This window comes from Gordionus sp. m RMFG-2023, chromosome 1 (genome assembly GCF_954871325.1).
Source record: "Gordionus sp. m RMFG-2023 chromosome 1, tfGorSpeb1-WG-v2, whole genome shotgun sequence".
In the NCBI taxonomy this organism is placed as follows: domain Eukaryota; kingdom Metazoa; phylum Nematomorpha; class Gordioida; order Chordodea; family Parachordodidae; genus Gordionus; species Gordionus sp. m RMFG-2023.
Window position 1 is genome coordinate 25,951,000 of NC_088775.1, and position 22,685 is coordinate 25,973,684.

Genomic DNA, 22,685 nt, shown 5'->3' on the forward strand with positions numbered 1-22,685 from the left:
CAGGGATTATAGAATTTTACTTATCGTTACCAACATATTTAGAAATCAAATGATCAACAATATAATGATAATGGTAACGTGAATATTGACAAACTATATAGAGTAACTTGGAGTACTCCAATGGTAGTGGTACGTAAAACTTCAGGTGAACTACGATTGAAAATAATTCTGCCAAAGAATCGCAAAAATCGCTATAGGTCTACAGATAAATGATGATAAAATAACAAGAGAAAATAAAACAGTGATGGTGGGAACAATTGGTCGAAAAACTAGAATCGCCATCACAATCCTGGAAAAGGGAAGAAGAAAAAGAAGAAAAAAATAAACGTACAAAACCTTATTAAAACATCCTGACCAACTACGAATAAGGGAAGAACCAGACGTAAGCAAATCAATAATAACAATTGAACCAAGTAAAAAAGGAAGGCAAACGGGTTATCCAACAAGGGAACTAAAGCCAACAAAAAGATTAATAGATGAACTTGAACTTGGTAAATAAAAAGATTGGTAGACGATCTTAACTTGGTGGGAAAGAAGATATGTTACATCTGAATATTTATTATTGTAAAGGTTAAGATATATTTTAATCACGTTATATATTTTAAAAGGACGTTATTTGTATATTATATTATAACTTTCCGACATGTAATATTATATTATCGAGGTTAATCAAATTGCATACTATTAGAAGTTAAATTGGATAATTATATAAATGTATATATGCCAAAAGAATTACAAATAAAATTCATTATCGTTTTTTAAACTTTAATCGATTTAATAGTCTGGGCTTGAGCTAAAAAAGGTTTTTGCTTACAATTGCAAAAGCAGTTGAGTGACAGATCATAGTTTCGGCTATCCTGATCTAACAAGTTCAAAAGTAATAGGCTAAAGCATGTCTTTAGAATGTGAATTTAATAGTATCCAAATCCTTCTACGCCGGGTCCCAAATCATCTCGAACCTCCAGCATATTCTTTAACAGTAGAAGACGCAATAGGGCTAATCCTGCCAGTTGGGAAGTTAGCCGACTTGCCAATACTTCTTCCCTCATATTTTCAATATGAACCTCTTTCTACAAGTCAATATAATTAATATATATTCTAACTTTTCTCTTAATATCCCATTCAATAAATACCTATAATACTACAAGGATCTCTAGCACTCCTATTTCTGGGGGAGGGGGTCAAGGCAAATCATTTGAAGTAAGGTTCTCAACGGAAGTTTCATTTATGCCCACTTTTAAGCATTAATTTTTTTTTAATAGTATTTTTTAATAAAAAATTTCTAATATATTTTTATTTTCACTAACAATAAATAAACGGTAATATAAATTATGCAATATTTTAAACAATATATATCACTTACAGTTTTGTTAGAACAGGCTCCTGAAAATTTTAAAATGGAGAAAATTTTTATAGGTAGTAAAGTAAACCATAAATATGCCAATAAAATAAATATACTTATAAACCGAATACTGGATATTCCAATTCAAAATTTTGGCAATTATTTTTACCCGCCATGGGATTGGATAGGTCGCTTAAAAGTACGAATAGAAAGATACGATATTTAAAAAATCTGTACATTCCTCTATATTTTATAATAAAATATGAATCGGGTATCACAAACAGCATAAACTTGACTTCAGATAATAAAGGCTATTTTATTTCTTTGTTTTCGATATTTAAAACATATTAACAGACTTAATTTATTTATATTTTAATAAAAATTTAGGTATTAGACCTCTATACGTTGCTACCTCATGCTTCCGCCGTTCAAAGCTGTACTTCAAAATGCGCGATAAAAATGACATAAATATATATATACAACATAGAAAATGGCGTGAAGTTATACACTATTTATTTGTGACATCGCGTTCAAAATTAAATAACATTTAAAATAAATTCTTTTAAAAATGTATATCAAAAAGAGAAGCATGTGTAACAAAATAAATAACAAAAATAACTTAAATCTATTATGATTAGGCCTATTAATTATTATCACATTTATGCTTTTAAAATGATATACAGATATTTATAAATAAAAAAATAAACAAAAAACAATATATAATTTTAAAATATTAGGGTTTTTTATGGTTATAAAGCGCATATATATCTTTAAAAATTTGAGGATTTAACAATAAACGATTAGTAGGGTTGGATATTTTTTGGACCGTAGATCGAAAAACTATTTTCGCCAACAATAATTTAGAAAATGAGTGTGGTTGGGTATCATGATTTTCGGTCTTTTCGATTATTCTTTTAACGCCATTGTAACACTCGAACAATGATCCCGAATAGGAGATACTCGGTTCAGACTGAATGTGACTATTTTCTTTTTGGTCTTCCAATTCGTTGGATATCTTTTTCAATCGAGACATATCAGTCAATTGGCGAGTATGAGAAAGCCCGGAGTCAATCGTTAAATCGAAAACCTTAGGGGACGCCAAAGCGTCAAGAAAATCATGTCGCAATGCATCGTTGACAGAGGTCCGCTTTTTGACGCTAATACGTTGTTTTCTTATGTGTTCGTGGTCATGCACAAACGAGAATTCATGAGAATTCGGGTCACGGTACCTGAAAAAAAAATGCATAAACAAATTTTAACATTGTTTGTTTTCGTTAATAATATTAAATATTATAGGGATTTTACGGAATGAGTTAGACAAGAATTAAAGATATTTATTTAAGTGGTGGTAAAATAATATTTATCACAATTATAATATATCTCTTTCGGTAAAAGTTAATTGTATATAAAAAAACATTTGATTATTATTTCAACATAAATTAACTTTTACAATTATAGATACTTTAAATTTTGATTTATAGCCGCAAGAGATATATTATTATAAATAAAAGACCATAAAAATATTAAATAGAATATATATTATATTACTACATGTATCGAATAAAATTTAAAAAAATGAGAAGAAAAAAAAATGTGTTACATGTAAAAAAGGATGAAATAACATAATTAATATGCCAGCAATTAAAAAGGTGTGGGAGAGGGGTTACTATTGATCTTCATACTTCTTTCGTAATTTTAATTTAAAAACTATAATTTACACTCTATGGGGCTAATTGACAATAAAGTTGTAATATGTAATAATTCCAAGATTAACTTTAAATATTACATCACAACATATATCCTAAAATGGATTCTCATTATATACTGACCAATTAATAATATGATTATACTTACAATTGTTATTAAAATAAATCATTATGATTAAAATGATTTATTATTAATTTAACTGCTTGATAAAAAAAAATTAAAATGATTTATAATTAATTTAAATACTTGACAAAGAAAATTAATAAAATCTAATAATTTTTTAGTCGTGTTCATATGATCGAGCGCACCTGGAAAGGTTGGAAGCATATCGCGATAAAATCTTCAATTTAGCCTCATACAAGAGTGCGAGAGAGCGCCTGAGTGGAACGTTACTCGGCTTGAACGCAATTTCACCAACGCAGATATCTTGGTATGCTTTAGGTTTTGGTGAGCTGGCATCCAGTGAAAGTAAAACTAATTTGTCATCCTCGTTCTGAACCATGGTAGCATCGATGGGAAATCCGGGAAAAGGCCTGGGTTTGGTCTTGGCGACACCTGAAACAGCTCTGCTAGTCCCCGAAGAGTGAAAAGATCGTGGTGACCGTAATACATGTGCTAGCTCTGCTTCTTTGTCTGCAGCACGTGAGGTCTCGTGGCGAATTCGGTCTTCGTAATGAGATCGAACAGCCTCGAGTTCGCCTGTAGCAACCCGAATTCTATTCTCAGCCAACTCGAGTCTGACTTGCATCTCCTCGCATTGCTCGGTTTTCCTCTTGAGCCGAACCCTGTATTCAAAAAGATGTTGCTGTTCGTTTTCGTCGTTGACGGTGTAGACGGAAGCAGGCCCCTCGGGAGAGCACACGGATCCGTCTCGGTCATTGTCCAGATTTAAGCGATTGGATGCAGGGACCATATCCAGAGCCGTTTTAATAGTAGAAGTTAAGGGCGCGTTCATGGGTTCTACACAAAAGTTCTGGAAGAAATGAGAGAAGAGATAATCGATGTCTTTGTCAGAATTGGACTCGACTAATTTATCATAATTTTTGTTTTTTAAAAAAATTGGCAAGTTTAATATCTAATAATTAGCATAACTATAATGTGAATTAACTAAGCATAGGGCTGCACAGATTCAAAATCGGTATCGGTACCGATATTGGCCTTCTGGGCAAGATATCAAATCGATCTTATATTTAAAACTAACCAAATATCGGTTTTATATGCCATAAAATCAAAAGGTGGCTTATAGATAGTATCGCTGAACTAGGCGCGTTACCAAGGGTTGGAAAGTGGGAAATTTGACTGTTCTCGCAAGTATCATTTAAAGCTAATAAAAAATTCTCTCTTTATCCCCCACCCAAGGTTTGCAGTATATTCTAATGATTTTTTTTAAATAGTTATCATAATATATAAAGGCGCGAAATAAAAGAAGGGAGAGGGAAATACACATCCTTATGAAACCTTAGGGATTACAAAATGAATTTTAAATTTATAAATTTTTCAGGGGAAAGCAAGTGCCCTCATACTCTGTGGTAGAGATCTGCAAAGTTAGGCCCGGCCCGAGTCCGTCGGGCCTAATTTATTTAAAATAATCGGGTTCGGGCTGGGCCAAGCCTAATATTTTTATAAAAAATTCGGGCCGAGTCGGGTCGGACCTTGGAAATTTTTTAAATATATCTAAATTTATCAATTTTACATTGAATTTTTAATGTAAAATAAAAATATTTGATTTTATTTATTGAAACTAAACGACATATAACATATGTCTTTTATTTTGAGTAATTATAAAAATTAATTTCTATATTTAAATAAATTCGAGCCGAGCCGAGCCGGGCCGGTAAATTTTTTAAAAAAAATTCGGGTTCGGAGCCAAAACATTTTTAAAATAAATTTCGGGCTGGGCTTGAAAAATTAGGCCCGATGCAGATCACTACTCTGTGGACGCCAAGGCCAATGAAGCGATATAATATTCATTAATATTATGAATTTATGGCTTGATTGATTAAATCCGTATCAAATGATGGAAAATATAAGTATCAATTACCAGGCCGCTGGAACAACTGTCCACTTTTGTTCTAAGTTTAGGAACGTTAGGGAATATTCCTGAAAAAAATACATCTACTTATATTCCTATTTTATGAATATACAAATTTTATCCATTAATTTTGAAAATATACAATCAATTATACTACGCCTAAAAAAAATATATTCTCTAAAAAAAATATCATTTGTATTTGTACGATACTGTTTTTTTTGTTGTGTGTCGAAAAAACATCATTCAACAGTAATTTGGTTTAATTTAGGCCCTATTCAAATTTATTTATTCGCCCATTTCCGAATTTTTATTTTAAGATGGAACCTTGCCAGGAAATTTTTAATCAAAAAAATATATAAATTAAAAGCATTTTTTTTAAAGATAAATGTAATTTAAAAAAATTACTAAAGGCTTCCTCATCCCAGATAAATTAGAAATATCAGTTTATTAGGAAAAGAGGAAGGTAAAATATTGCTATATATTTAATTTTTTTCGACTTTTTTAAAAATTATTTTTAAGTCCGAGCCAGGCTCAAATTTTTTATTGAACCCGGAACAAGTCGCGAACTAAATCGGGCTTCCAGTTGACTTGCAGGGCTTTAAAAATGGGGATAAAATTCGGGAAAAAATCATAATCCAATAGAAAAAAATTTGAATAAAAAAAACGTGGGTGGCGCAACCCAAGGTAATTGACAAGTATTGGTGAATTTAATAAAAATGATATTAAGCGCATATTCATTAGTTGAAACTTATATCAAAAAAATATACCGTATTCTCCTAAGGCGGCCTCGAATTGATAGGCCGGTGAGGTCGCGGAACCAATATCGGATAATATTACTTCAGTCTCGTGCTCCACAAATTTCGTGGCGCTCGCCATCAGAGCAGAAAACGTCACCAAAATTTTGTCGTTTTCCCCACGACTCAAAGCACCCTTAAAAGCGTTTAAATCTCGATCGATAACGGACCTTATGTGCAGTGTCTCGGGTAAAACTTTCACTTTAGTTTCGGAAGCGTGATCTGCTAGAAGATCGGACGAGACTTCGAAAGTGTGGAAACAATCGGTTAACCCTTTAAGGTCCAGTTTGCGGATGTATTCACTATATAACATATGCTCATCGTGAGATGATTTGGGTTGACGCCCAAAATATATGAACCGGTTTGCCTTAAATTTTTTGATGGATTGACAAAGTTTGAGAATAGTAGATTCCTTCGTTTCAGAACTCGGTGTTAATTCGCCAGTCATCATCATGATAGAATAATTGCATCGACTAGCCATTGCTTCCATGTAATCAAGTAAGTCAATGATAACGTTATCCATGGCCTTGTTAACACTGAGGTCGTGGCTTTCGAAGGGAATTTTGTCAACCGTCGTCTTCATATTAACGAGTAAGGTCTGATCAGTAAAGGTCTTAAGACTACTGATTGTGGCGCGTAGAATGGTTTGATTATTAAGCAGATGGCCGGGGTTTAGACTGATTTCGTTTTCGCAAGGTGAGGTAAGCAGTGAGCTCTCTTCACCTGTGTGCGATGTTTCAATGCCATCGATCGAGTGTTGTGCTAAAATTCTGGCAAGCAAATAAACCTGTGTTTCGGTCAGGAGGTGTTCCAATCCTCGATCCGAACAAAGCCCGTCAACGCAATTGGCCCCTGCGTTGTTTGAGTTTAAAAGGACCATAGATAAACGGGTGTACAAGTAAAGCGATCGAGTGTCTCTCTGTTCAGTTGTCATCGCTAGCATTTTTGGTGAGCCATCCACTCGGTTACTGGCTTCGACGATACATCGGCACTGGAAAGCGATCTGGTCGAGCGCGGCATAGAGAATGCAGCGAAGTGAGAAATCCGAGAGGCTCTCAACCCGCTCCGAGCTTTCGATTATAAATAAACGAGGCGTAGGGGCAGACCGAATAGAGTGGAGGGTTAACAGGGTTAAGGCAGGAGATGCAGCATGAATATACCATCCAGAAACAATGACAAGGGATGGAAGAATGATTGAGGCGTCGGAATGGTCTTGAGCACAAATCAGGATGACGCTCAGCCGTTTCCAAACGTGGGCCAAGATTTCAAAAGCGGAATGAGCGATGAGTGAAGATTTAAACACAGTGTCGGGCGTTATTTCAGTCAGCAAATCAATGGGAACTGAGGGTGCTGGCCGCTCGGCCAGGGTTCGATTGGATTGCTGCAATCCGGCTACCAAGCAACGGAACTTGATGATGGTCGACTCGTGGTCCTTGACCACATCGAGTGCTGCTTCCAACTTGATCTTTGAGGAGGAAAGGCGGGTCAGAGCCTCGTCTCGTTCCCGGATCAAGTCTTGTTCAGTTTCCTTGAAATTGTCCTTATAGAATGAGGAAATGGAGAGGGGGTGTTGAAATTATGCATATAATTTAGATGTAAATATTTTCAACGCTTATAATATTGAACTTACCAAGTAATATTTTATCAATAAATAGAGGTGTGTTTCAATAAATATTAAATAGTTTATACAAAATGTTTAGAAAATATTGTTTTTTTTTGGGTACAAACCTGAATTTCCTCGTTAACTTCTTGCAGTTTTTCAAGATCTTCGAGCATTTCTTGCAAATCCATATTTTTCTGCTCAATATCTAGGCATTTATTTGTTAGGGCCTCAACCATCTCTTCTGAGCCCATCGCGGCGTCAACTTGTTCTCTATTTTAAAATAAATTAATAAAAAATAAATTTCGACATTAGTGATTTCTAAACATGAAGTTTGTTTTGAATCAAAAAGATATATAAAAACGCCGCCTGTTAAGTTATATTCCAAACCCATCGTATTTCACTGCTTACTTTATATATATATAAAAAATAACAGGGAAATTTTTGTCATTATTTTCTAGTTCTACAATGGTGAAAAAATTGTATTATGTGTAGTCAATAATATCTAAACCCCGCCCCCTAGGTCAATGATAATTTTTGTAATTTTAAAATGCTCTCCATACAAATGGTAGGTTAAAGTTAGTGTTTAAATTATAAGAAAATTTTTTTATTGAATTCATTTCATGCAATATTCATCTCTCAATTTTACTGGAACAATGTATAACCGAATAAAAAATAGAAAAAATTTACCAATATTTTATTGCAAATTTTAAAAATTTAATTCTTCAATATTTCAAATTTTCTTAATACCTCATCCTAGATATAAAACAAACCTCATATGTGTTCATTTAAAATATTATACGAATAACATGATTCTGAAATTTAGTTCACAAAAATTAGTTGCTAATTTTAGTAATGCAACCTGGACACTTACGTTTAATATCATTAATACAAAATTCGTAATTAATTTAGTCGAGCTAAGACGAGATATAAAAATCCGTTTTACATGTTTTTGTTTTTATGTTTTTTTTAAGAAAAATATGTAATTAAAACAATATAAAAAGATGCGTGCCAAAAATATAATAATTTTTACGCCATTTTTTTAAATTATTTTTTTGGATCGGTTTTTCAAGGGTATTGGGCCGATCAGGATTCTCAAAAATGACCAATATTAATGCAGTTATGCCGTTATCCTTGCTCCTCTAAAATGTGACAATTTTTTGTTCCTGAACGTTTTGTCCTATTTAAGAGTATATTCTCATATTATAATATATAGTTATCAGTTATTATAACAATCGTCATTACTGTGCCCGAAAAAAATAAAAGGCGGGAGTAGGGGAGGAAGGGGGGGGGGTGTAACTGAAACCTCCTCGGATATTAAAAAAAGACTAATTTAAAAATCGCTTTAAAAGGAAATTTGCCCTCACTCTAACATCCCGAATCGAACTATTAATTAATTTTTTTTAAATAATGATTTCGAGTTTTACAAACCTTAGTTCATAAGTGTTTAATTCAGATTCCTTGAGTTTTGATGTCAATTTTTCTCTTTCCCTCATTAAAACGGATTCGTTCTTACGTAAATCCTCGTTTTCTTTCGACAATCTGACCTTTTCAGATTTTTCTTGTGAAGCCATATCACGCAACCTAAAAGGGGAAAATATTTTTAAAAATATATATATAGAAATTATAAAAATAGATTATTGTATTGTGGAAATATAAAAAAAATAGATTAATCCTAAATGTTAATTTGCCAGTTTGAGCTAACCGCTCGAGATTCGATCTAACCGGCAGGACCATTTCAAGAATTTAACCGTAAAGGTTTATCTCGAATTGAGTGCTAGCCAAAAAAATTTATTGAATAATGGCCATTTTCAATAAAAAAATTTAGCTCCTTTCACCAAAAATTTTAAAAAAAATCTTCTAATTGTGGATAACAAAAAATTTATATCTGAATACCTTCACCTTTAATCCATTAATTTCGGGAAATAATTTTAAAAAATATTATTTTCTTATCAAAAATAAAACATTGGGATCATAGTATCCTCTCTTTTTTAAATTAATATGATTAAGGTGATGATTGATGGTATTTGGTCAGGGGGGTATGGAAAATATTGCAGAAGTTTCTGAAGTGAAAAATCGACATCCACAACAAATGTGAAAAATATCTACCAGAAAAAAAGAATAAAATCTAATATCAAATGGCGTAAAAATTTGGATGTACATTTTACTCTACCTCACCAAAGTCCAGAATCATTACCGAATTTAGCTGATACTTTTATTCAAATATTTCACATATTTAAGGATACTGGCATGAAATCAACTTCTGATAAATAAAACTGAATTATACCCTCAACATAATAATCATGTTTTTGTTTTAAACATTTCTCAAGAAATAGATGACAATATTATATTTTACTATTGAACGACTTGTTTGATCTTTACATTTTTCTAAAAAGTTATCAAGAAACCGCTTTCTATAATTCAAAGCCTTTTCATCTCATTAATAAACACAGCTAATGATATGATTGATCAATATCGAAGGTAAAATTTGGAACTTTTGAAGCTTCGGGTGAAAAATTTTACAGCAATTCAGAATATCCATGGAACATCTTTCAGTCGACGACAAGATGATTCCTAATCATCTCTTCGCCCAACCTCTCAAGAAAATTTATTGATTCTATCTGGTGTAATGAATTAGATCATATTCCTAATCAAGCAACATGCCAAGGACGTTGTAAATTATATATATATAAATGCAACATGTATATGTCAAAAAAGATGACACTAATTATCATGAAAAAAATTCCTGAAGTTACAATTTTTTCTAAAAAAATTAATAAATAAAAACTAAAATTGTTTCAAAATTTTAACCTTTTTAAAATATATTGGGATCTAGTGGGTTATGTTAAGTTACCTCGGATTTTTTAAAACCCCCACAAACGAGAGGATGGTTCGCTCGCCCAAGCTAATTAACAACCCAATTCATAAATTATTGAAACTTGATGATGGCTTCTTTAAGCCTAGAATTTTGTTGCTCCAACTGTTTGAATTGATGTAAGGTCACGTGGGGCGTTCCCGCCAATACCTCATTTTCACCGCCTAAGTCTATGACTAAAAAAGAAAATGTTAAACAAAATAAGTATATATTCATAAAAACTATATTACCCTTGATAACATTCGTGAGTTTTTAAAAAGGTTATTACCTGAAATCCTGTAAGTACTACAGTCTGAATTTTTCAATAGCTTAATAATTTTGGCTATATAACAAATATGAAAATTAATCTACTTTGATTTTTTATGAATTTTCATCAACTCAAAATTTTTAAAAATGCTATAATCGCAATATAAATGAAAATTTTTGGCTACAAAGATTATCATTTATTTTTTAATTGAAAAATATATTTTTTCTAAAAAAGATATTTGATTAACTCTATAATAATCTTATGAATTTTTTATGAAATTCAATTCTAAAATAATTATGCTATTATATGAATGATTTTTTTAAACTCATAAATATCACGACCGAAATACTGGGCCCATATTCACCCGGAGAATGTTCTCGTGTTATATTTTATAACAGATGTTCTCAAGGGTTAAAAAAATAAATAAAATAAACATACCTTGTTTCTTGGAATCTTCCAAAAGAAGATCGTATTTGAGAGTTTTATCCTCCAATTCTTCCTTTAGACCCTCGATTTGGGTTTGCAATCCTTCGATCTATGAACGATATCAAGATAATTATTTTAAAAAAATTCGAGAACCTGTATCCTGGCTTTAAAAAAAATTTAAGTCGGGTAAATTTTTTTCTCCAACCGAATAGAACTTAGAACAATAAAATTTAACATGCAATCAGTCGAAAAATCACCGACTTCTCCTCCATTTAAATACACAAACCTAGGCGAGCTTATAAATAGTCATCTATGCAGTTCCCCGACAAATATCATTAAAATAAAAGTAAAAACCATTAATATATCCTCCTAGCTTATCTGCCTATTACTCACAGCGGCTTCATTTGAATCGACACGATTTAAAATGTAGGTTAATTTGTGTACTTATATTAGAAAATTCTTTTTCCTTTTCCTTATCGGTTTAGAATTTGCAATGATATTTTTTATAAATTCATATTATAAATGTAGGCTTGATTATATTTTTTTTTAATTTAAGAGAGTTAAATATCATTTTGGGCGGCCATGGTGCCAGTCAAAATTGAAAATAAAGGCCAATATCGTTAGTAACGATATCTTGATAATAGCCCAAATACAGATGCCAAATATGGGTGTGTGCCCTGGTAAAAATATTGCAATAAGCTAGCATTAGTATACTGAAATATCGTATGGAAAGTTTAACAACAAATAATAGTTCCCAAGCGAGTTCATTCATCATGGCAAGTTTTTACCGAGGGTTTGAACGCCTGTTCTAAAAAAAATTATTCGAAATATTTTTCAAACGGTGGTTCTGGTTCCGGTTCTTAGTGAATGGTTTACACTTCAAAATTTTTTTAACAAAAAACCTTTTCTTCGGCCATCTCCTTATCCAGGGTCGCCATCTCGATGATCTCGTTCAACTCCAGTACTTCATTTTCGTAGTTAACGTATTTTTCTTTCGTTTCGTCCAATTCCTAACAAGGGAAATTTTATATCATTGAATTTTAAGAGAAGAGAAATTATTTTTAAATTATTACCGTTTTAACGGTCCGCAATTCCTCCTTTAACTTGTTGTGGATATCCAGCATCTTCATCTTGTATTCTATTAACTAAATAAATATTTTTGTTAAAAATGGCATTACTTCGTAAAAGTTAGCCGGATCTGATATCTCCTTTTAAACCCAGGGGTGCGGATCTCTGAATATTTGTTTTCTTCCTTAAAAATAAGATTAAAACTTGTTGAAGCTGAATCTTCAATTTTTCGATCTCCTTCATCTTGTTGCGATCCTCCAAACGCTTAGCCTTGAGAACTTCCAGCTTCTCGTTTAAGTCCTTGATTTTGAGGTTCAGGGATTGGATGATCTGATCCTTCTGGATTCCCAGGAGTTTTTGCTCCAAAAAGGCCTGAGTTTCGTTTTGCGTGGTGATATTATCTTCCATCGTGGATTGATTTACCTTATATCGGTCAAAAAAAATATTGATATAATAGTTTTGGTAAAAAATTATCTCTATGCACCCTTAATTCTTGAATGATCAGTTAGGGAAAAATAACATGAATATTTGTGTGGGGCGGGGCATAGCTCGCCAGGATTTTATAACTAGTATTTCTCAATCAAGTATATATATATATCAGATATTTTACCGATTTAATTAGGTAACTTTAAAATTAATTATAAAAATCTTGAAGATTTAATTATTAGATAAAAATTCTATGAGAATATTCGTAGGTGTTGATTAGAAAATAAAGCATTCCAAACAAAAAAATGTTTATTGTATAAAAAATGGTTCAATAAAAATGAAAGAAACTGTGCCGAAAAGATAGTTTAGCATAAAATTAGGAGGCTGCTGAAGAAGGAAAAAGGTTTTTTTGTTATAACAATTTTAAAATATATTTACTACCATTCAAAGGCTAAATATATGTGTATTCTAGGTTTAACGTTACTAACTTTATCGATCGATATATCGTTCAAGTTAATGGGAGTTTCGTCAATGGATTCTTAAAGTTTTCGGTTAAAATAATATTGAAACTAAAATCAATTTAAATATTTAGTCGTTTTAAAAAAAAAATAATAAAACAAAAATTTGTATACTCTCCCCCATGTCAGTGATTTTTAAAAGAAGTCCCGAAGGCCCACAACAATAAAAAATTACAACGGGCATTTATAAGTATTCCAAATGTGAAAATTTATTTGGAGAAAACCCCAAATGGGTAAGCTATTGAAATTTGTAAACTGGGGTAGGTCTGAATATGGGCACTATTGGTCTCGTCAGTTCCTATACTAAGCATTATAAATGTTTTTTAATCGACATTTCGCCATCTATCTTTTTATTTTCTTGAAAGGATCGAATAATCGCTCACAAAATAAAACTCTCGAATTTGATTATTTGATCTAGTATTTCAAAAAATAAACTTTGAAACTCGGTTTGGTGAAAGGGCGAAGCAGATGATTGGTAAGGTCGATTCTTGAATTCGTTGGTCAGCTGATAAGCCCTTTTTAAATCGAAATCGTTTCCCTTGAAGCTATTGGTAGTAGCTTTCGAATCGAGACCGGGAGACGAAATGCCAGACAACGTATTAATAATCTTGGGAGATGATAATATGTTAGGGGGAGGTATATGGCTCACGTTTTTTTTAAGCTTGTCGAGCATCCCCATTTTTCTCATCGTCTCTAGGGGTGAATCGTTGGTAAAACGAGAATGATCCGATGGGCCAGAAGATTCTAACGCGTCATCGATAATGTTCACATCTGGGGTCGAGGGCAAAATACCGGTAGATATCTGGATTGAATTAAGATGAGGGGGGTGGGGGAGTTAATATATCACCACTTTCGTTTTAAAATCAATTATTATTTTTAAGGTTTCGATGATAAAATAGATCACGTCTAATACACAAAAATTGGTACCCAAATTTCGTTTTAAATCAGGATGTAGTGCTGTCAGAAATGTATCTTTTCCCGCCTAAATTTTTTGCAGAGTATTTCCAGTTTTTTGTTATAATTTTTTTTCACAGCTCATAATTCTAAAGATTTAAATACTGCCCCCTCTATTTGCTAATAGTTAAATGAGCTGGTGAATTATAGCGCTTCCCTATTTATTTGTTTTACCTAAAGATTTTAACTCACAGTAGAATGGTGATTCTTAATCGTGATGCTTGATAGAAGTAAATAAAAAAAAATTAAACACATTTATTTATCTGATTATGTCAAATTGCCTTGTCACAAAAATAGCGTTACGCTCTCATGTCACACTTTTCATGTCCCACTTTATAATATATATTCAAAAAATCGTTAATTTTGAAAAGTGCCTGTGGCCCAATCGGGCAAGAACTTCGTGTGGATTATTGGACTTGGGTTCGAATCCCGGCAAATGTTTTTTTCCTTAATCTGGTGAAATATTTTTTTTTCTTAATCTGACAAAATTAATTAAATAGATACGATTCAAAGAGTACGAGATTTATTTAAATACTTTTTTAATTCTTGAATTTATTTATAATTTAAAATTTAAACCATTATATGGGGAATCAGAATTTTCTCTTTTATTTGATGAGGGATGAATCAGAAATTTTCCTTTCTTATGAGGTGTTATTTAAAAATTTATATTTATTTAGAGTTATTCTAAAATTTTCCATTATTTTTATAAAATATGTTAATAAATTATATATTTAGTAATTTTAATTTATGTGCAGTTAAAAAGTCTTTTAAAATAAATTTTTATTCATTTGTATTTTATAATCTAAAAATTTATTCTTGCAGATGAGAGTTTTATGTTAAAACTCTTAAGAAGGATCCATTCCACATTGAATTTTATATAACTTTATATCTTAATTAGGTAATTTTTATGCATAAGTAAATATTTGCATCTCTCTTATCTTTTCTGAAATTGGCCTTTCTACATGCATTTCATAGTTTTGTTTATTTTCTCATAACTTCATAATTTAATTGTAGAATGTATATTTTTCATAACTTATTATAACATTTTTGATTAAATGTATAACTTTTTTGTTTAACTTATATATAATTTGACTATGATTAAAGTAAACCTCCTATTATTTGTTAACTTAGAATATCTTTTTATTTTTTCTATTGTAATTTAATAATGTCTTAAATTTAAATTTATATTTTGTAACTAAGTAATAAATCATTTGGAAGGGTGGTGGTATGTTTAAAATTTAAATTAGAATGAACATATTTTTAACATGGTACTTTAATATGTATTCATGATTTTCATGTAAATACCAGACAGGAGCTAACCAGTAGAATGATAGGTAAATAAGATATTTCCCCTTCATTTGATCCTAATTTTGAAAAATTTTCCCAATAATATAAATGGCAAAAAAAATATATATATATTAGACAGATTTAATTCTTATAAACCCCTACATCACATCTATTTTTCTGGATCCAAGGAAAAAATAAATTATTCTGGGTTTTCCTGGGTTTGGGAAATATTTTTCACAATTAATATGGACTTGGAAGTAGCTTGGGAAACATTTTTTAAAATTAATATAGTCTTAGATTCCTGAAAATTTTTTAATTTTAAATATGGGTTAGAAATTGGCCTGAAAATTTCTTTTGGAGACATGGCCAGGCCTGATCAAATACCAAGGCCCATGCAACTTTCATATTCTGATTGTATTTTTAAATGCATTGTGACATTTTATATATTTTATTTCAGTTCTCAACTATCAAAATTATTATGGTCTTTTTGAGAAAATTTTCCCAAGTACGTGGACCTGGCTTGTGAATTTTTTTAATATTAGGCATAGGTGTAATATTTAACACAGAATATTTATATGGCCCTCAGGTAAAAGCTAATTTAAATATATTTTTATAAAAATAGTATTCATTCTCAGTCTTAATGGGTTGGCCTTTGTCTGAAGTAGGGGTGGGGTGAGCTGAGTTAAAATAGAATAAAAAATAGATATGGTTTTTAGAGATTTACCTATCTCCCGGGTTGGGAAAAAATTTTGAAAATTACTATGGGTTGGCCAGGCTTAGGAAAATCTTTTTTTATAAAATTTTTATAGGTTGGGCTGGGTTTGAAAAATGTTTTTATAAATTATATTAGGCTGGGCTTGGGGAAAATTCTTCAAAAATATTATGAGCTAGAACGCTTGAGAATTTTTTTATTATTAACTATGAGTCAGACATTCGCCTAAAAAAAAAATTTATGCAGGCCTGGGCTCGGCCTGATCAAAAAACCTAGGCCCATGAAAATCTGATTTTGATTGTATTTTTAACATTATGATTATTTAAATATTTTATTTCAGTTCTCAACTACCAAAATTATTATATTCATTGGGCTTGGAAGAATTTTTCAAAATTATTATGGCTTTGTACTTAGCCTGGGAATTTTTTTAATATAAAATATTAGGTATTAATGATCAGTAATATTTAACAAATAATATTGGTATTATCAAGTAAAAGCTTTAAATTTAATTTTACCAAACAATAGTATTTACACTTAGTTTTAATGGATTAAACCTGGCATGAAGGGGTGGGGGAGGGATTAAAAGATGGATATTATTTTCAAATAAGAGGTAACAACTATCATAAAAGTAATAAGAAAATTCTCATTCCCCGTCATTTTTGATGGGCTATCTTCTAGTAATATAATAAAAATGATATAAAACGATGGCCTTGGAAAATAACTTATTGGGTGAAGTTATTAATAACTGGCATTTTATTACATTAAACATCGGTTTTCTTATTTTTATGTGTTATCAATATTTTAGGTTTGCCCATTTATAACAAGTTTAATAAATTTTGATATGCTTTATAATTTTATATTCCATAGTTAACAATATTTAATGATTTTAAAATTAATACTTTTATATAAACTAGAATATAGATATCAACAAATTTTTAATTAATATTAATTAAAGGATAAAAAAAATATACTATTTTTTATTTATCCTTTTTAACAATATTAAAAAAATTTTATATGAGTTTATTATAAAAAATAAATAATTTCAGGATTTACGCAACCTGCAAATCATTTATAAAAATAAAATTAGCAAATAATTAAAACCGACATGCCAAATATAGTATAATGAGGTAAAATAAAAGTTCTATTTGAAAATAAAAACTAATAATTATTTAAAATACAAGCAAAAAGGAATGATTTAAAAACCATAAATTTTTATTCAAAAGAATAATTGATTTAATAATGCCAACCCTTGGGGATGAATGAAATCATCATATTTTTTGACATCAGGAGATCAAAATATTTTTTAAAACTATATAAAAGGATACAAAAAACTAAATTTTATATATGGTTGGTAAATAGTCAAAAAATACTTTTAAAAAATGAAATTCTGAAGAGCTTTTCAAAATTGGTCCCTATAAAGTATATGGGTATAGGTATATAAACCTCATATTGCATTCTACTCTAATGATTTAATGTACAGAGGGAATGTCATGCAAGTATGATGAAAGGAAGACTCATTGCTTGATTAACGAATCTAGATTCTTATAATTCTCATCGATGGAGGTCAACTTTAATGTACATAATGTATGTTTCAATTCATATTAATAAGCTATTCATTTGTATTTAAATGATTTAGAAAAAATGGTATATTTCTAGGATCATTATCATCAATGACATAAATTTGATAAGCGAATTATATTTGCATGGCTTGCTCTTCCTAGTAGGCCTAAAAAGAATTATTCATAATTAGATTAGACTTGATTCCTATTTTACAAATACGAATGAATAGCATAATTATTCTGAATAACCAGAAATGAATAATCAAAAAAAATATTTATCGAATAGTAAATTTTTATTATTTGATACGAATTATTCGAAATTATTTGTATTATTTAAAAACTATTCATGTTATTAGAAATTAATCATATTCAAAAATATTCAAAATTATTTGTAAATATTGGTTTACATTCATAATTTTTAGATAATATTTTTTTTTTGTTAGTATTCATAAGTAATTATTAAAATTTCCTAGTAGATTTTATTTTTTCTTTTTATCTTCAGAGTAAAACATTTAAGTGTTGTATATATGATAATTTAATTAATTTTTTTAAATTTAATATTATTAATGTTTGGATAAAGGTTATAAAATCATTGGGTTTTATTTCACTTGTTATTTTCTATAAATTTTGATATGCTAATGACAATTAGCTTAGTTATACAAGAATTTTTAAAGGGGTCATTTTAAAACATCCACATCTGTTTATAATTTTTTTTTCAAAATATAATCTATTTTTTTATAAAAATTATTTTAAATCAAATTACTATTAATGATTGATTTGAACAAATACAAATAGCATAATTATTTGATTCAAATTCTAATTAAATACGAATAATAGTATTATTCAATTCTTTTTTTTGTAGGCCTACTTCCTAGTTAAAGGAGAATATACTCAAGTAAATGTGTAATTTATGAGAAAAAAAATTTGCCAAATTCCCATCAAACAAAAATTATATGAACTTCATTTAAAGAATTTAAAGAGGAGATAATTTTGTACACTAATTAGAAGTAATAAATCATCAACTGCAGGAAAACATCACCCATTTGTACAGCTGAATAAGAAAGATAATTTCTTGTCATGAATATATTGATCTGGGAGTAATCTATGTTTATTCAAAAATATTCATATTTTACCCATGCCATTGGCTGACACAATTGCAATTTATCAGAGATGCATTGATAGCACCCTTCTAGCTAATACCCAAACCCAGTGATATATCTAGGATTTTGTTGGGGGAGGGGGAGATGATAATATACATAATATTTTATTAATATAATCTAATTTATAATTTGGGGAAAATTTTGGGAGTTCTCTAAATTCACCACTGCCATAAACTGATACCAAAAATCATAGTTAAGTGCATTTATAGGAAAAAAAACAAGATATCATCAATATTATCATTTTACATTTATTTATCTTAAATATTAAACTCATAAAATTTTTAAAAAAATTAAGACCTTCAATGTTAACTAAAAAAATTTTTTTAAAGTTAATTATCATTTTTGAGTATTGGACACTGGTGTTGATTAAATTTTAGTCAACACTGACCAATGTAATGTGTATCAAGTATCTCTGCAATTTATTATTTAAAAAAATTTTATATAATAAAATCAGCCCAAAATTACATTTTCTTTGAATTGCTGTTAAAAAATTAATTGCTTACAGTTTCTATATTCATTTTGGAATTAAATTTTACTTATTAAGATTAAAAATAATGCATAGAATTATATTTTTCAGCTCAAATCAAACTTAAAATAATTGAGAGCCAGTAAATTATAAAGTAAAACAAAAAAGTTAAACTTGAATCTAATTTATAATTTGGTGCAATATTAGTAACACTATATAAGATGTATACCAACTAACAACATCTTACATGGTGTGGCATAGCCTATCAACAAATAAAACAATAACTATGACCTTAATTAATATGAGATAATTTGAATGCTTATGGCAAAATTATATTAAATATATTGCATGATAGATTAAAATCGAACTCAAATATGTAATATATTTATTTAAAAACTTGTTGTGGTTTAACAAAAAGTCCAAAATTTTCATCACAATCAAAATATTTTTTCCCATTAACAGATCCATTATTTTTACCCAGAGCGTCATCTAATATAACTCCAATCTAAGCCAGATATAAATTTAGATTAAAGTTTAATTAAACCCATTTTCCAGTAGCAAAACTAGTTATTCCAATATAAGCAATAGTACCTCTACATTCTTTTCCTATTATTTGTATTTTATCTCCAATTTTATATTCAGTCATATGTTTGAGAATATTTGCAATCTTATATAAAAAAGGCTCATGAATATTCTGTCTAGCCTTCAACCAAAGCTGTCAGTTCTGACACTTGTTTTTATGTATATGAACTATTCACTATTATATAGACCATTAGCAAGGATGTGTGTCGGAGATGGAGATACCACCCCCATTTTGCATTTTAGCTTCCTTTACAAATTTTGAAGAGGTACTGAGCCCCCTCGCTAAAATATTAATAATTTCTCAAAAGTGTTAAATTGTAAATCTAATTCAAAATTTTCATATGTATCATTTTTTTATCATCAAGACTTCCAATTCCACTGCTAACTTAATCTTAACTCTTAAACGTCGGACTCCTATTGGACAACACTATGGATCATGCACAGCTACATGAGCGGGAGGGGTAGGAAAATTTTGAACCCATATTTTTGAGGCAGTAGAGGGTAGGATTTAAGGGTGGTTAGCTAGGGGTACGATTATTTAACAGGGGGTTACGTATTAAATTTTTAAATTAAATATCAAAATGTATAACTATAAAAATTAATACTTAACGATATTGCTAGACATTAACATAATCTATATATGGCACACAATCATAGACATTATTTTATAAATAAAATCCTGATAAATATCATTTAAAAGGGTTAAAAATTCTATCAGTAAACTCATATTCGTACCAAACAATATACTATAGTACAGGGGCGTCGCCAGCCTTTACAATCTCATATGGCTCAACTAAAAAAAATATATATGGGGCTTCACCCCCCATGCCCCCCAGTTTGCGGGCCTTCGGCCGGGTTTAATATTGATATATAATACTTTTTTTATATTTGTTAACTCTGAACAATTATTCTGAATTTTAATTTTCTCATTTATTATATTATGCATACAAAATAAACTGGCATATAAATAATTAAAACAATACAAAACATTTCTAAAAATAAATTTTTAATACGAAATCTATTTATTACAGTATAAAATATTTTCGATTGCTGATATAAAAAAAGTTTGCTTCTAAAGAATTACAAGTGATAAAAAAGAATCATTAATTCATACATATGCCTCAATTGATAATAGTTTTTAAAAACCACATAATTCAATAATATAATTCTTAGCAACTTACATTGACAAAAGGTTATCAAATTAATATAACTCTCTGTTACCATTTTACACATTTATAGAATGGATTAATAAGGAAAAATTTATAGGCCTAAACCAAATCAACAATTCTTAAAGAAGAGAGTATAAACGACCAATCCAAATCAAATAACTATTAAGTGGTTAGAGCTTCCTTTTAAATGACATGATGGTAGCTATATAAGTAATCAGAGTTACCATGTCTCCCCCCATCAGCGGGAGACTCCCGCAATTTTTTAGTTTACATGCAGACATCTCTCTCCCGCAAAACTACCGCAATTGGAAATCTACCGCAAAAATCTACCGCAATTTTTTAATTTCTCCCGCAATTTTTTTTTAGTATTTTAACATTTTTAATATATAAATAATAATTTTGAGAGACATTAATTGATTATTTTTATATTTTTAAAATAATTTTAAATATTTATTCGAAAAACATGTCTAGTTTGTAAATTTCTTTCTATCCTGTTTTATTTTTATCCAATAATAAATCTTACATTCATATAGGTCAGTACAGGGGAGTATATCTACATCGATTGCAATACAAAAATATTCTCAAAAATAATAAATAATAGAGATGCAACAACATTTGCGGAAATTGTATATATCTATCATGTAGTTCAACATTCACAGAGCTATATCATCACAATGTGGGTCGAATTTTTTTCTCATGATATTTAACGACTCCAATATAAGTGCAAACCTAACTTGTGGCAGAACAAATGAGCAAGGCACAAGTGTTTTAGTAGCTGAATCCTAGAGGTCAATTCTAGACGATTTGAAAGATGGGCATCCATATGCAATTCTAACAGAATAATAAGGGAAGTATTAAAACATTTCCCTCGATCCATCGTTATTTCAACAAGAATAAGAACATTTCAATAAAACTGTTAAAAATTTTTTCTCGGATAGTGAAAAATTCAACGATGTAGCTTGGTAAATATAGTTGATTCAGGATTATCAATGATTTTCATGTCAGCTTTCTGCGCTGATAATGCCTCTGTAAATTTTGGCAAAAACCAAAGTTACCAAATTGAGGCAGCACAATAATGAATTAAATTGGCTGTATATGCCATATAACATAATTCTTGCAAGAAGGCACTAAATATACTATCTGTGGATGTCAAAATAATTGTGATTAAATATTTTAACGAATTTATTCATTAACTAAAAGATTTAATGAATTAAAAAAGTTGGTGAAGTGGTCTGACTTGGAATGGTGTGAGTAGTTGCGATTGCGATATATACCTATTAGGTGGTTGTCATTAATACCTGCCATCGATAGAATTTTAAAATTTTACAAACCCTTAAAAAAATACTTCTTAAATAAATATTTTAAAAGCTGTACTAAAATTTTGAAAAATTATTTAGAGTACGAAATGGCAGAAGCATATTTTGGATTCATTTCACATGTAGTAAATCTACTTCATGAAGTTAATATTCAGTTGCAATCAGAATATTCTTTATAAAAAATATTCAGAAAATCATGCTACAGCTCTGTTCATCTCTACAGTTAAAAATTGATAATAAATGGCGCTATTGCTAAAAATATTATATTAAGATGTTCAAATAATACTCTAATTAAGCAGATATTTTTATTAAGACAATTTTAGAATATTTACAATCAAAATTTGATTTTAATAACTCTATTTACAAATGTATAAATAATATGACCTTGGAACAGAAACCATCAATTGATGGTTTTTATAATTTAATAAATATATTAAATATACCG

The 22,685-nt window shown here is 29.7% G+C and overlaps 1 protein-coding gene across 2 annotated transcripts; it reads right to left on the reverse strand.

Annotated features, from left to right (window-relative positions):
- Positions 1 to 1,688: 1,688 nt before the first annotated feature.
- LOC135931058 (uncharacterized) lies at positions 1,689 to 19,847 on the reverse strand. Of its 2 annotated transcripts, none has more exons than XM_065467919.1 (14): positions 19,718 to 19,847; positions 19,571 to 19,678; positions 13,471 to 13,837; positions 13,006 to 13,055; positions 12,296 to 12,514; positions 12,097 to 12,168; positions 11,926 to 12,033; positions 11,036 to 11,132; positions 10,415 to 10,526; positions 8,907 to 9,059; positions 7,604 to 7,748; positions 5,849 to 7,415; positions 3,358 to 4,075; positions 1,689 to 2,571 (listed from the first exon to the last, which is right to left on the reverse strand). In XM_065467919.1, the coding sequence occupies exons 1-14, from the start codon at positions 19,817 to 19,819 to the stop codon at positions 2,076 to 2,078; spliced, it is 4,314 nt and encodes a 1,437-aa protein (XP_065323991.1). In that variant the 5' UTR covers positions 19,820 to 19,847; the 3' UTR covers positions 1,689 to 2,075. The 2 variants fall into 2 exon arrangements, with proteins under 2 accessions (XP_065323991.1, XP_065323992.1); XM_065467920.1 differs by lacking the exon at positions 19,718 to 19,847 and adding an exon at positions 18,681 to 18,765 and having other exon boundaries at positions 1,690 to 2,571; positions 19,571 to 19,591.
- Positions 19,848 to 22,685: the final 2,838 nt, after the last annotated feature.